This window comes from Artibeus jamaicensis, unplaced genomic scaffold (genome assembly GCF_021234435.1).
Source record: "Artibeus jamaicensis isolate MK-2021 breed Jamaican fruit bat unplaced genomic scaffold, CSHL_Jam_final scaffold_3151, whole genome shotgun sequence".
Lineage (NCBI taxonomy): Eukaryota > Metazoa > Chordata > Mammalia > Chiroptera > Phyllostomidae > Artibeus > Artibeus jamaicensis.
The window spans coordinates 7076833-7092686 of record NW_026522037.1 but is presented as its reverse complement, the minus strand read 5'-3'; the positions used below and the strand labels follow the sequence as shown (position 1 = coordinate 7092686).

The window sequence follows — 15854 nt, the reverse complement described above, 5'->3', positions numbered from 1 at the left end:
CTTTTTAGCTGGACTCTGCCTGTGTATTGGGGCACACCTTCAAGGCCCAGCCCGGCGGTTTACAGCTCTGTCTTAGGCTGCATTTCCTAACGCATGGAGCTTGGAGGTCAACCAGAGTCGAGAGTTCAGAGCTTTTTTCACGTTCTTTCTCGTCATGCATCCAACCCTGTGCGTGGCCTCTAGATCCCCTGGTATTGGTATGTGTACGTGTTCTTCAAAGCTCTTATTCCTGGAAGCATTTCGTTCACTCCTAAACCTTTCCCACCCAGGCTTATCGTTTGCCCCAGCTTATACTCTCTGCCCCTTGTGAAAGCAGGTAGTTCTTTTGCTTTCCAATGTGTTTAAAAACACATCTGCATAGCGGCTTTTCCGCCCTAATAGACTCCCAGGTCAGGAAAATACAGGCAGGTTCATGGCCTTAATCTTTCAGGGAGCCTACAAGTAGGTCAAAACAGACAGCTACACTTTCTCGGGACAAGCGTCAGCCTACTCCCTACAACCCAGGAACCCAGGCCAGGGACACGGGACATCATCTTCAAGACTGCCACCAGGATGGGGAGTAGAGGACGGACAAGGATGAATTAAAGTGTTCCAGATCTTTACCAGGTTTCAGTTGTGCTTTTCTTGATTAGCCGCTTGCTTGGTTGCTATACACTTTTACCTATTTTCCAGAGTTAGGATAAAATTGATTCTGACAGTTTTTGTGAGTTGTTTTTTTTTAATTGCTTCCTCGGAGGCACAGGCACTTGGGGCTGGGCAGGTATTTTTAGATGATGAGAATATTCCAAAATTAACCATGATGATGGTTACACAACTCTATGAATAAATAATTACATTTTATGCTTACAGTGGGTATATTATCTTCCAATAAAGCTATTACCACATAAATAAAATCACTCCAGTGTCCCATTCTCTTGGAATAGAGCCCAGATTCATCACGAGCCCTGCATGACCTGCTCTCTGCCTTTCCAGCATCATCTGTCCCTTGAGTCACCTCCCCCCACCATACTTCATCCACAGGAATTGTCTTTGTGTTCTCTAAACACAGCAAGTTCCTTCCTCAGAGCCTTTGCACGTGATGTTCCCTCTTCCTGAAGTGCCCTTCCACTCGCTGTCTCCCTAGCTGACTTGTTCAAATCGTATGCACATCATATCAGGGAGGCCTTTTCCGACTACCCCAGTGGAAGTCAGTGCGCGCTCTTATTCTCTACCAGGCTCCATGACATGTACCATTTTTGTGACCTTATATTTATGTGTGTGTTCACCAAAAGAGCAAGATCAGATGTGCCCGACACATCCCAATTGCTTACGTAACATCTGCTGTACAAACGAACAGTGACTACCTTGTAGGATCATACTGCCCATCTTCTTAAGGGTCCTCCCTTAAACCATGTATGTTGTTCTAGAAGAACTTCCAAACTGGTGGTTCCACTGTAGCCCGTGACAGACAGGTTGCATCCCTAGTCTAGGTTAACAATGCAGCCTGGTCCTCACTGAGCAAGTGATGCTGAGCAGGGCCTGAGTACTGCAACAGTGGGGCCTGATCTCCTGTTCTGAGGGATCAGCTAAACCCCTGACGGCACAGCAGGAACTCTGTTCATTGACCATTGCTCCCCAGGAGCTGGCAGTGTGAAGACATGTGAGGGCAGAGCACGCTGTTGAATATCAGAAACTCACCTGAACCCCTACCAGTCATTAGGAGAAGGGGGTCAGTGTGGCTAGTGAGGAAGCCAAGCAGGGCCTCATGGGGGAAGTGGGACTCTGTGTTCTGGAGGATTTACTTTGGTGAAGGCTGAGAAACAGGAATCTTTAGGTAGAGGAACGAAGGTTGGTTAGACCGGGGTGGGAGAAAGAGAGGGCTCTTGTGGATGACAGAGGTTGTGTGGCCATTGAGGAGTGGAGAGACTGTCATTTTAGGCTACTGTCCCCAGCAACTGGGGAGCAGCGAGAAGCCCGTCGTAGCGGTCGAGAATATGCAGGTTAGATGCTGACCTTCCTGTCACTTCCCAGCCTGACGACTTTGGCCAAGTTGTTGAAGCTCTCAGAGCCTCTGTTTCCTCATCTGTAAAATGTGGTCACAGTTAGTGCCTCACAAGGTCCCTGTGGGAATGGGATGCGGAGATGTGCCGAGCACACACCAGGTGGACAGTAAAGGCCAGCCCACGGGAGATGGTGGAAACGCCCTCCTGGTCACTGAGACTGGAGTGCGGGCCTGTGTGAGGGCGAGGTCAGGTGTGGCCAATGAGTGGGGGCCTTCAGGGGCCAGGCCGGGCCTAACCTGCCCCCGTGGTAGGCGGTGCGTTGGTTTTGATTAGACCACGTGGGCTGCGTGGGCATCAGATGAACTCAAGGCAGGGAGAGCAGGAAGGAGCAAAGGTCCTCAGTACCTAGAAATCTCACCGGGTTGCTTCTCTCTTTCGTTTCACAGCCATATACAACTTCCAAGGGAGCGGAGCCCCTCAGCTCTCCCTGCAGATTGGCGACACGGTACGAATACAGGAGACCTGCGGAGGTGAGTCCCGGGTCCGGGTCCCCCTCGGAGGTCAGGGCCTTGGCTGATGGGGTTGGGGTGCCCTCAGTACGCACCCCGCACCTCCAGCCCTCCCTGGGAACCTGCACCTCTGTGTAACCTATTTAAATATATTTTGCTCACATTAGTAATTTGAGTTTACTGAAAATGACACTCTGTTATTTTAGAAGTTTATACTAAGTAGCTAAGCCTGACTGGGTGGTTTGATGGGGCAGTTTTGGCCTGTGACACCTTCTGGATACGATTCTTTATTAGCATCGCCACAACTATAGAGGAAAATAGGCATCGTTAGGGTTTTGAAGGGCCCAGTAACCCACACCCCTGATTGCAGGAGTAACGCTGCACCGGGCCCTGTACCTGGCCCTGTGCCTGGCCCAGGGAGCAGTGCTTCCTCCCTTCCCCAAGCTGGGAGCCCTGTCTTAGGCCAAGTGACATCTCACATGCAAGGGCGCCATCCTCTTATGAAGCCAGGTGTCCACTGGGCTGTGTCCACCTATGGTGATGGTGGCAGCAGGAGGTTCTTTTTAAAATCTGCACAAAGGCTAATGGACTTGGACTCACGAGTCAGACCATTAGAAGTCGATAGGTATCACCTGTGCCCCTGATACTCTTGACCTGGGAACATGGCCTGGGGGAAGGGGTCGAACGAGCTTGCTCTTGTGTGGGCCGCAGTCAGGCAGGTGCTTCCAGCTGCACCAGCACGAGGCTGCTGCTCGTGAACCTACTTTGTGGAGGGCGTAGAGTCCACTCTTCCTGTGGCCGGCAGGGCAGAGCAGGGAGAAAGAGAAGTGCAGTGGGCTGAGCGCCCCGCCCCCGCCCCCAGGGGATCCGCCTGAAGAGGCTCTCCTCCTCCCGACCTGGGATGGGAGGGAGCAGCAGGCAGGAGGCAGGCGTGCTAGCTACCGTTTATGAGGCCCCCCTCAAGGGGAAACAGAGAGCCGAGGGAAGGAGGGAAGGAGGGTGCCGACAGACAGAGCTAGCCATCTTTGGGTTCTCACCACATTGAGGGCTGGGGCCCTGAGCTAAGTTCTCTGTAATTAATACCTTAGTCACTCCTCACAGGGACAAGCTGTATCTCCGATGCCGGATACCTTCAGACAGGTTATTTTCCTCCTCTTTTCATGCAGTTTCCCTGGAGACACAGCTTGGAGGCAGACACTGACCACACCGGGTTGCAGGTAGCCAGTCTTCCACAGGGTAGCCAGGCCCAGAGCCCCGCCCACTCAGGCCGCTGGCATTTGTCTTTGGGATTAGTGTCCTTGCTTCCAACCTGGTGTTTCTATTTTAATTTTATTTCATGGGTCTTATTTTAATGGATTCCTGTAAAAAGTCACGATACCTTTCTAGAAAGAGTTGGGCATATTTATCTAGTTCGTGATTGACAGTTCATGAATACTTTGAAAATAGGGTGTTCAGAATTCTGTTAGAATGATTCTGTGTGTCTGAGGAATTAGCATGCACATTATTAGGACTCACCCCGAACAGAGTTTTCACACTGGAGTCTGTGGAGAGCTAAGGTTTCCCTGAGGACCTTGGACAGGTGAGGGTTCTGAGAGCAGCAGGCCTGGTGGTGTCTGCTGTGCAGGTGGGGCATCCCACCTGTGGTTCTGATCGAAAACGGTTCCTTCGCAAATACTAAAAACATGAAAAGGGTTAGTCGAAAATTAGTCAAAATGCTGCAGTAGAAAGAACTTGGGTGTGGCCACGAAACCCTCTTCTAGAACCTACTGCCAACATCAGAAATGTCCAGACCGGTAGAGAATTTTTATGAGTCTATTTGAGCCAGTCTGACCATGTGTGCCGGGAGCAAGATCTCAAATACTCTGGGGAACAACAGTTTTGTAGTTAGTTTTCTCATTCGAAATTAAGGAGGGAACGTAAGGAAGACTGCATGGAAGTGGGAAAAAGAAAGGTGGTCATGGGTTTCAGGGTAGTTAATAAGATTACTGGTCTCTGCCTTCTTGAGGGTAGTTATAGCTTATTTCAAAGGTGTGTTAGCCTATATGCCCAGAAACGATGGCCAGGCCTCGCTTAAGGCAAAAGTAAACCCTTTCCTAAAAAATTATATGTCTGGGATGTGACTAGCCACCATGATCTGCCCAATTAGGAATTTATAATCAGATCACCCTGTGCGGTTACTTTCCATAGAACCACCCCCTGCTTTTTGTCCACCCTACTTGAAAAATAAAATTCAGTCAGTTGAGTGATGAATCAAAATTTTAAAATAGAAGAATTGCAAAGCGGTGAAAAGGAAATAATGGTGACCATTGAGTTCAAATGAATCCATTTATAAAAGTTAGTATTGAAAGTCATATTATTTATGGCCACCAAAAAGAATGTAACTGGTAGGAAGCTGGCCAGTTAAAAACGGCTAATGAAACTGTGCCATGGGGAGAGGAAGGAAGGAGAGCGGACTGACTCCATGATACCACTTTTGTAGCAGAGATGGTCAGTGTTAATTAGAAATAAAACATGTAGATAAAAGAAACTGTCACCATTCCAGTCTTTTAATGCTTTTCATAACTATGTTCATTTTAGAGGGTTTTTAGGAAGTGTTTTTATGAAGAAGCACTTTATTGACGTTTGAACATTTCCTTCAATTTCACTGAATTTCTTTTTCTGTTTAATACCAATTTTATTAATTTTAATTATTTAATTAGCATTTTAATTAATTAAAATTTAGTTTTATTAAGTAAAATTTATATTAAACAGTTTGTACACAGTTTGAGATTTGTATTTACATAGTATCTTTATTATATGCTGATTTTTATAAGAGCATTTAAAAATTATATTTTATCTATCCATCTATCTTTTTGTATGTTAAATATAAATGAAAGTTGACTGGAGTGCTATTTACTGTTTTTCTTTTTCTGGGTAATGAGATTCACCATGATTCTTCTAGCTTTTATATCTTTAGTTTTCTGTTTAGTGTCAATTCTTTATAATGGCACATGTCAATTTCAGACAAAAGTAATATAGTCTTGATGATTCAAAGCACACATCTCCAAATATTAGCAATCATTAATTTTAGGTGATAGGAATGTGAGTAATTGTTATGTTAATTTTACTCTTTGTATATTCCAATAGTTTTAAAATCCCCCTTCCCTGTCTCCACCCCTCACCACCCAAAAAGTGGCTTTTGAATCAGAAAGTTATTCTCTGCCCCGCTACCCACTAGCTGAGTGACCTTGGGTAGGCAGGCCTCAGTGTTCTCACGTGTGAGATGGGCTGTTCCCTCCTCGCTCCTGGGCTTGTTGTGAGGAAGTACAGGAGCCGTCGGCACCGTGCCTGTCTCCTGGGTGCTCTGTGTTGGTGGATCCCTCCCTCTCCCTTATTATGGAGAAGCCCATTGAAATGGAAGGGCACGTATGTCTGCCCAGGGGCCCAGGGAGCCCTGCAGCTGGCCCTCTCCTCGCCTGCAGCGGGTGAGAGGAGCCCCGCCCTGAGTGTACAGTCAGTTCACTCAGCCCGATACAAGAGGAAAGCGAAAAGCTGACCTGGAACCTTAGACGCGAGTGACTTTCCTTTCACTAGAGCTCAAGCATTTCCATGAACCTGTTGTTAGGAAGAGAATACTTTGTTGTGATAAAAAATTGAACAGTTTAGAAGGATACCTGTTGCGAAGCCTTAGACTTCCTTATGCTCATCACTTTGTCCATATTACATCTCTTAGGATGCTGCTTCTACCCAGAGGTGGCGTAAACATTATGTGTCCTTATGTTATATGTGAAAAACACATGAAAATGATTACTGAGCAGTCAGGACTCCTGGGGAGAAACATATAAAAGCAGTTTTATTTCCCCCCAGTCACCTCCTTCAGTCCCATTTGACTGACATCTTTCCTGATATTTAAAGACACCTCAACAGAAGACTTCAATTCCCTATCCAGTTTACCGTTCTCCTCTTCCTTCCCTTTTCCCAGCTTAAACAAAGCCGGGGGTGGGAGCTGGAGGTTCTTTCTTCCCAATTTTCTGTCTTCCCCGATCAAAGGAACCCAGAGATCATCTAGTCCCCTGCACAAGTAGCCACGTAGCTGGGGAGTGAGATGCCCGCTGCCCCGGCATCTCTGAGCGAATCTCCTGGACTGCACCCCCTGTGTAGGTTCGTTCTGGGGTATGAGGGTCTCTACCATGCCGTCCTCAGGTGAAAACTGCCACCACCAAAGACCTCTCTGTCTCTCCTGATCACGTCGACTGTGGTAGCGGGATGTTCTTTGGGGGTGGCCCAGCCTGTTCAGGTTCTTCTTTATAAACCCTTCAGAGGGAATGTCTGCTCCACCTTGTTATTTGCTCCCTGAGTCTCTCTCTGGAATAACAGGGTAAGTCCACTCTGTCTACTGATACACAGTTCCAGCCGTGTGAGCCCACTCTGGTGGTGAGAGAATGGGATTTCTAGAGAGCGGTCCCCCAGAAACCTTTGAATTTCACTTACTGGTAAAATGAAATAAAGGGAAGGGGTGAAGGAGGAGGGTGAGCTGGGGTCTTATTTATTTTTTTTAAAGTAAAGCATAGCTTTTGTTGTTTTCTAGAAATGGGACTGCCAGGGGTGTCCATCCTTTTGGCATCTCTGGGCCACACATTAATACACAAACACTAATGAAAGCCAATGAGCAAAAAAACAACAAAAAAAAGGGCCTAAGTAAATTTACGATTTTGTGTTGGATCGCTTCCACAGCCTTCCTGGGCCGTATGTGCGTCGTGGGCCATGGGTTGGACACCCCCACAAAAACCCTGAAATCAATGTTCTGTCTAATGTCAAGTGTGTAGTATGATACCAGTCTGAGTCTTGCTCTACTCACTTAAAACGTCTGGGCTTCCTTCTAAGTCACCACATGTGCGTCACCTCATTCTGGTTCAGCTTCAAAGAGCTACCACCTGCAGAGTGGGGTGTGCCCGAGCCACGCAGCAGCTTCCGTACTTACTTCTCCCTCCAGAGTGATCCAGTTCCGTCCAAGTTCTTTGCTTTCAGAATAAGAGGGGGACATTATGGGCACTTACCAGGGTGTCTTTGCAAAGTGCCACTTTGTAGAAAGATGGTCCTTTGTTCGGGCCTGTTCTACAAACAGGTGTATGTGAAGGGGCTCCGTTTTCTTAAATGAAGCTGTTCCTTGCTGGGAATTTGCGGGTGAAGTGTTCTTTCCGGAATGAGCACAGGGCTGAAATATCAGTTAGCTTCCATTACGTTAAAGCTGAAGCCTGTCTCATTTGCTTGGTTGTTACAGAAATAAGTTAAAATGATTTCACTGAGAAAATATTCAACATCTCTAGGCTTTGGAAATAAAATGGAAAATATACCCAGTTTTCTCTGGTTGATGATGATGATTGATTAAAAAAAAATGGCATTCACTAATTTTTGAACATTTACCATACACCAACCACTGGGCAAACTCTGAGTTGATTATCAAATACAAGTTTTGTAAGACGGGTGCTATCATTACCATTTTACGGGTAAGGAAACTGAGGCTCCGAGAAATGCAGTAACTTGTCCCAGATCACATGGGCGATAAGTCCTATGTCTTTATTCAGATCCGGGCTTTCATTTCAGAACCATACTCCTAACCCCGGGCAGGTACTAGCTTCTGTTTGACCTTAGTGCTATTAGCTGTTCCAATCATCCAGGAAAGTAAAATATGCCCCGGTACCCACCACTCGGGGAAACAAATGTTAACATTTCCCGTGTTTACTGCAAGCATTGTTTTTTAAGAAACCAAAATTTTATATGCAGTTTAAACTCCTTGTTTGCCTTTCCTTTGTTCCCTTCTTATCTTTTTGTCCACACCCTGACACTGGGGTATTTTCTTCTCCTCTGACGCTTTGTACTTTTCCCAGACCTGTTTGCCTTCATAATCCTGTTTAAAAAATAGTAGGTGCCATTTCCCTCATTTTACAGATGAAAAGACTGAGGCGTAAGTGACGTCACCAAAGATCACCTGCAGGGAGATGGCAGAGAGGATGGATTTCTAGGCCATGGGCTCTTTCTCGGTGCTTGGGGATATTTTTACTCTCTCTCCTCCCCTCCACCCCCCACCTGCAACTCCCGTGGGGTTAGAGAATTTAGGTTCATTTTATTTTGGTATTTGGGGTGGGAAGGGAGGACAATTTAAGTATTTTGGTACTTCATAATTGTCCAAAACTTTCTTTTCTCCTCTTCCCCCAGGATGAACTCTGTGAGTTTTCTATTTAAAAAAAGAAGAGCTATTTTATATACAGGATCAGCAAAAAAGCCAGTGCTGTTATTTAACTGGAGAGCATGTCGAGCCCCGGGGCGTGTCCTGGGGTAGGGCAAGCGCTGGGCTACCGTGAGCCTGCTTTTAACCAAGGTCCGCCGTCCCGGATTCGGCCATGTGGGCGGGGCCAACTGTTGTCCTCTGCCCCGTCAGGTCCTGCAGTACAGCTGGGTCTGGCTGACAGTTGACCAGATTAGGCAGCTGGCTTCAGAAGGTCACAGAGGCCAGTGACCCACCGGGGTGGGGATGACAGCAAAAGTCCCAAGGACAGCCTGGAGCAGTGGATGCAGTCTCATCATCCAGCAGGGGGAGAAGGTGTGAGCCCTTCTTAGCTGTGGTTTGTCTGGAAGCCCCAGTCCAGAGCCGTGTACGCAGTAGCTGCAGTCAGTGTTGGTTCAGTTTGAACTTGGGAGCCCAGATGTGTCTCTGGGTTCAGAGTCCATGGACTCTGTACTCAGGGGGGAGCATTAGGAGCTCTGCAAGGTATGCCCCAGTAACTGACCCCCCGCCACCCCCCCCCCCCGACCGTGGTGGAGAGGCAGATGTGGGCATGAGCTTCGGGCAGGGACCGCTCGTCCCCCAATTGTTTTCCTGTTTCTGGTGGATTCTGGTGGCCTTGGCCATCAGTGGATGTGGGTCATTGCAATCCAGAGACCTTGATTTACTTGTGCTCTAAGGAAATGTTGTGTGTTTTTGTGCTCATTTCATGGGGGGCACTGTGGCCGAGCAGCTGTGAGGCCTGGCTTTGCAGCCGCACAGGCATAGCCTGGAGCCCTGACTGCCCGATTTGGCCCAGTAGATCAATTGACTGGAATCTCGATTTCTTCCCCTATAGACTGGGAATGATAACACTTAGCACACAGTACCTACCGATAGGAGGACTAAGTGAGAAAATGCACGTACGACACTTAGCATACGGTTTTGCATGGTTTAAATGACCAATAAATGGTAGCCAGTCATATTACCGAAACGCTCTCATACGTAGTTGGTGGGATGCAGAAGTGTTAGAGTGCAGTGCTGCGGAGCGTCATTTCTGGAGTCAGATACTTGGTCTTCAGTCTTAGTTGTTCAGCCAGCCACGAGCTGTGTGACTGTGAGCAAGTTACGCAGTGTCTCTGTGCCTCTCTGCTTACATGTGGAGAACTGAGACAGTAAGCATAGCAACTTTAAAGCGTTGTTGTAGAGATTAATTTATAATTTGAAAAACAAAACAAAAAACTTTACCAGAGTTCCTGGCAAACAGCAAGCACTCAGAAAGCATAAGCACTATCATTAATGGATAAGTATTGCCAGTCGTTATGGAGAGATTATTAGGAGTGTGAAAATAAAATGCAATCCTTCCTGGAGTGGTTTTTCACCGCTGGACGTGTTCAGCTGGAAAGCAGCTTAGTGGGACTGCAGTTTGGGGCGTTCGTTGTTGGGGAGACGAAAAGCTTCTTCCTCCCTTAAAGGGGAAGCACAGCATGGTGGCCGCTTAGGTTGCAGTCCTGACACTGTCACTAGCTACGTGGCCCTGGGCAAGTTACCTAACTTCTCTGGGCCTCAGAGACCATGCTTCTGTACAATGAGATGATCATTACAGTTCCTATCTCACACGGTTGTCGTCAAGATTACGAGGCTTCAGATAGGAAGAGGGCTTAGAATGGTACTTTATTCTAAACCTGAGGATCTTTCGCTGTAACCTGCATCCCTTCCTTTCTGTTTTTCCTCTCTCCTTCCTTTTCTCCCTTATCTCGCTTTCTGTCTCTCAATAGGAGCCACCGTGGGTCCTTGTCGCTTTCGAGCTGTCTTCAGGACCGGACCCCTCAAGCTGTGTCGTGACGGGAGGGATGACTTTGTGTTTTAGGTTGTTTGTTTGGGGCTTGCTCATATGCCTGTGGAGAACATATTTCAACTACAGTCTGTCAGCCTGGTAATGAGGGTTCCTTAATGAGGCTCCGCAGACACTTTTTATTTACCGAGATGACAAATGCCACTTCTCGGCTGTGCTTGAATCATTTCAAAGGCCGGTGGACTCATTATAGTCATCAATACTTGCCACTCTGAGAGGTTTGTTTTGTCCAAGGACTCTCTGTAATTTGGATTTGTGTTAGTTGTATCATTTCTGATATTCCTGCAAAAAGAAGAATCTTTTAAAATTCCCGTCATTTTACCCATCCCTGAACTGGCCTGTTTGTAATGATTAACTTCCGCGAAGCACATTTTAGACATCGTCTGCTGCTGTGAGAACTGGGGTATTATTTTAGGATGTCTGTCGAGCTCCCTTAGCCTTTCCATGTCCTTGAGGCAGAGGTTGAAAAGGCACATAGACGCAGGGCCCCGGCAGGTGATGGAGAAAAGTAAGGGGCTGGGTAGAGGCTGGTAAGTCGGAGGCACCTGCTGTGTCCGGTGGGACCAGCTTTCCCTCTCCTCCAGCCAGCTTTGGCCATGGGGGAGCGCTGGCCGCCACCTCTGAGCCTCCTGATTTTTTTTTTGAAAGGGAGGAGATTTGCATTTTTATGAGAAATTTCTGTATTTATAGATGCTTTTTAGAGATGTTAGCCATCAATTCAACAGCTTGTTGAAGCCCAGGGGCTTCTAGACTTTGATCTGTATCTAGGGTTTAAAGTAGTTTCTTTGCTAGTTAAAAACAAAAAACAAAAAACGAAACAGCAAAAAACCAGCGGCACACTGGTAAAAACAGATGTGAGACCCATTTCTTTGTTCTCTTTTGCAGACTGGTATAGGGGATACCTCATAAAGCACAAAATGTTACAGGTAAGCTTAATGTGTCCTTATGTGGGGTCATCCTGGGTGTCTTCTCGTGCGGTTCCTCAGCGCACTGGTCCCCCGCCCCCTCGTGGTGCCCCGTGCTTCCCCACCTCCACACCTTGCTGCTCACTGGGCCTCGGCTCCCTCTTTCACTCATTCTTCAAGGCCAACCGGCAGGGCGCTCTTCTCCTGAGACTTTTCCCGAGATGCCAGTCACATCTGAGTCCTCCCTCCCTTGAGCCCCCTTGGTACTGTGCCCTTTTATTTGAAGTGTGTCTTCTTCTGCCTTCCTTTAGAGTGGTTGGGGCATTCATCATTCCTTCACCTATGTCTCCAACGTGACAAAGGACAGGACCAGTCTCTGCCCTGGGAGACTTCCCTCGTTCTAACCCCACACTTCGCCATTGTCCCCACGAGAGCAGGCACCTGCTTTGCTCACCTGCTCACCTCTCATGGCATTGAGCCCAGCAGTTGGATGTCCCTTGCGTGCCTGTTGGTTGAATTTACGGAGGAATTTCCAAGTTCCGATACACTTTTCTTGTTCACTGAGCCAAGCTTATGGAGAGAGCAAATAATATTAGATGCGTCTTCCTTCCTTCCTGACATGATGTGTGGGGAGGCGTGATCCTACTCTGCTCTTGGAAGAACAATGAAATAAATCCAGGGAGAAAGGGGTCTCAAGTCGAACTAGTTCACATGCAACCAGGGATACTGTTGCTTTAGGACCTGACCTTCCAGCTGTTGGTCGGGACCGTGCAGGGAGGCTGCTTCCCTGGAATGGGCAGGAGAGGAGCAGGCGGAGTGCCTTGTCTCACTCAGAGGGCGTCTTTCCAGCGCTCCTCTCTTGCCCACATGGTAAGATGAGTGTCCACTGTGGGGTTGGAGCATCCTTTGACACATAGGGCTATTGCAGGGTCTCGAACAACTGATGGAGAGCTGGACCTAAACAGGTGGATTTAGAACCCAGCCCCTGCTCTCCTGATTCTGGGATTATTCCTTTACGGTCGGATAGTTTCACCAGTCAGTGGCTTTGGGAAAACCGTGAAGACCCGGGGTCAGTTACTTCTGTAGGGACATGGCATCCCGTTGTATTTTACATTATGTTATGTTTATTGTGCTAAGTCACGTTATTTTATTTCCAACAGGGCATTTTTCCTAAATCCTTTATCCATATCAAGGAAGTGACAATTGAAAAAAGAAGGTATTTGTTATTCTTCACTAGACTTCACCCTTCAGTGCCTTATGGGATGTTTCTGCTCTGTCTGCCTTGAAAACATGGCAGATGTGATCCCTCCTTTTCCAGCCAGTGTTTATTTGTGTTCCCCCTTTCCCTCACCTAAGCCAAATTGTTTGGCGCTCAGATCCCATTCTGAGCTGGTATCAGTAAGCTTGGAGAATCAGACTTTTCATTGGCAGCCGCCTTTGAACTGGACTAATTAGATTAATCCTGAATAATGAACTTGAGGGGCCCACCCCAGTAAAGGAGGACATTGAAAAGGAAGTCCCTTGCATTTGCATAACGTAATTGGTGTCGCTGTCGGAGGCAGTTCAGTCTCAGGACAGCAAGGCCCCTCAGCGAATGCAGCAAATTTTCCGGCATTTTGCCTCGTTAGCACCTGGGTCTCAATTTCACACCATTTTCTCTTCCACCTTAAGTAGAAATATCGAGAACATCATTCCTGCAGAAATCCCTCTGGCACAAGAAGTGACGACGACACTCTGGGAATGGGGCAGCATCTGGAAACAGCTCTATGTGGTGAGACTCAAAACCCTCTTCTCGGGGATGGAAGCTTCCTGCAGTCCTTGGTTCGGTTCAGAGTTGCGATTGAGCCTTGAGCAGAGCAGGCCAGGGTGGCTTCACTGACATAGTACAACCAAGTACAGGAGGACGTCAGTGCCCAGAGGTTAGCTGACTTTCTCAAGGCCACACAGTGAGCTAGTGACAGAGTCCATAAATGGGGGTCTGGTGTGACCCTCTTTTCCACTAGCACAAATGTGATCAAACTTGAGTATTTTTAAGAATCGCCTTGAAAGCTGTTAAAAAATAAAACTTACATCATTGGGGCTCTGCATTTTAATAAGCTCGAGGGATTTTGATTTTGCGGTCTGTTTATAAAACATCTTCAGAAATACTGTTCTCATTTGTTAATTAACTAATGGCTGTTGTCCTCAGATCTGTGAGGAAGCTTCGACCTCAGCAAAACAAAAACAAAGAGTGCATTTCGCATCTGTTTTCCCTTCGTGGAAGGGAACCTCATTTTAAATCTTCCTTTGATGTTTCTAAAGTTCTAATGAAAGCAATTAGCTAAGGAAACCATTAAGCGGAGAGTGAAAATGCCAACCCAGGCTCACTGCATATTCGATGCAGCACTGTGCAATGGCCGGTGTGCACGGCCGGTGCATTCACTGTGCACACCGGCCTTTGCACCGTGCACACTGTTGCATGCACGTGGTTGCAGATTGACTCTTACAGTCCCAAACATTGGCTCCCATGGGGATATTTCATATGTGGCAACTGATCCCTCCATTTCCATGAGTTTCCCCAAAACTCATTAGGAATGTGTGTGGGGCAAAATAGTAGACTAAGGCTAATGTGGACTCAGTTATTCACCTCCGCTTCCCTTTTTAAAAGTCCCATACACATGCACCATGGAAGCTTGGCATTTCCCCTTAAGATGTCTTTGACAGCAAGTCCATCATGCCCTTTACCCTAGTAAAGAGATCCTTGAACTTCCAATATTCCAGTATCACCTTCTTGATTTTTGCCTTCTTTACGTACCATCTATGTAATATTTACTTAATACCTAAATCAGCTCCTTTTTTAGTGAACTTAAATAATGTGCATAAAGAACTATGTAGTAAGCTATTTCTTTCTAGCGACAAATTTCTGATTCTCCGATACCAGCTGGATGGCCTGCAGTTCCAGTTACTGACTACCCAGAGTTAGCGTCAGACTCCATATGTGGGTTTCAGGGCTCAACTTCGCAACATTTCTCTTCTAGGTGCTTTGGCTGATCTAGTAACTAAATTGGTAGAAGGCAGCTTAACAGGAGAAAAAATTTAATTTCATACCTGTGGGAGACCCAAAGATATGAGACTCAAAAGCCAGCCAGGTAATTGAGGCTTATAAAACATCCTGAGCTAAGGAAAGGGGTAAGGGCCTGAGAATAAAAGGGGAGGAAGTGCATTCACAGGAAGGCAGAGGAGATGTTTGGGAAACAAAGTTTTGCCTACTTTTCTGCAGGTAGGTTTCTTAGGTAGAAAGGTGTATCTGGTAACAGCTCTCTTCCTGGTACTGGCTCTCTGTCCAGGGTAGATTTAGGCAGTCGAGGGGAAGGGAAAGAACTTTTCCTAAGCCTGTTGGCTTTTGATTGCCTTTAGTTCAAAATAATCCTCATGCTCAAGAGACATCTTTTGGGTTAGCAAAAATCTGCTCCCCTTCACAGCAGATGTTCATGGTATTCCTGCTCGAGTATCTTTTTGGGTAGGAGTCAGAAATCACCCTTTCTTTAACCAAGAAGTGATTGGTGCTATTACCTTTGCTTCTGGGAAATGCTTGTGGCCCAGGCGACAGAGCGAGGGGTATGTTGGTGACTAAGACTGCCACCTGATTCTTTTGTAGCTGGGTAGGGGCCAGGAAGAATGCCCAGCCGTGGCCCCCCACAGGCTCGCCTGATTCGGGCAGTCTGCCAAACTGATGCCCCAGCATCTTTGACACGGGTGATTGGGGATTGTTTCCTGTCTCCTAGGCCAGCAAGAAGGAGCGCTTCCTCCAGGTGCAGTCCATGATGTACGACCTGATGGAGTGGCGGTCCCAGCTCCTCTCAGGAACTCTGCCCAAGGATGAGCTGAAGGAACTGAAGCAGAAAGTCACTTCCAAAATCGACTACGGCAACAAGTAAACGCTCTTCCCTTGGAAAATATGCTGCCCTCCCCTCCCCCCCTTCTTCCCTCCTCCCTCTCAAGAAGCTTGGTTTCATTTTTAGATGTGACTTTGCCACTCTCTATTTGGGAGAAGGCTGTTACCAAGGCCGTGCTTGTGTGCCTTTGTAATCACCCCCCTGGGACCCAGGCGGAGAGAAGGCTTACTTATGCAGTGGTTATTACCCAGCTGAGAGATTGAGGACGCTTATTTAACCTGCTTCCAGAAGGCTGGGGAGCACAGTCATGCTGGCTCACTTTTGGCTTGGTTGTCATTTTGTTCCTGCATTTACAGAGCTCTCCCTTAAATCCCAGGGTGATATTTGATGCCCCTTCCCCATCCTACATTATCCAAGCCACATGCCTGACTCGTGCACAGTGACAAATGAGGTTCCTCGAAGGGGATTAGCAGAAATCGATTGGAGT

At 47.2% G+C, this 15854-nt stretch overlaps 1 protein-coding gene across 2 annotated transcripts in view; it reads left to right on the top strand.

Annotated features, from left to right (window-relative positions):
* DOCK2 (dedicator of cytokinesis 2) overlaps positions 1–15854 on the top strand; it is a 345180-nt gene that overhangs the window by 17210 nt on the left and 312116 nt on the right. The window contains exons 2-6 of one of the 2 annotated variants that reach the window (XM_037127870.2): positions 2429–2512; positions 11473–11513; positions 12653–12708; positions 13167–13263; positions 15257–15405. In XM_037127870.2, coding sequence (XP_036983765.2) covers positions 2429–2512; positions 11473–11513; positions 12653–12708; positions 13167–13263; positions 15257–15405 — 427 coding nt within the window. Of the gene's footprint in view, positions 1–2428; positions 2513–11472; positions 11514–12652; positions 12709–13163; positions 13264–15256; positions 15406–15854 lie in introns of both variants that reach the window. The other variant, XM_037127869.2, reaches the window with a different exon arrangement.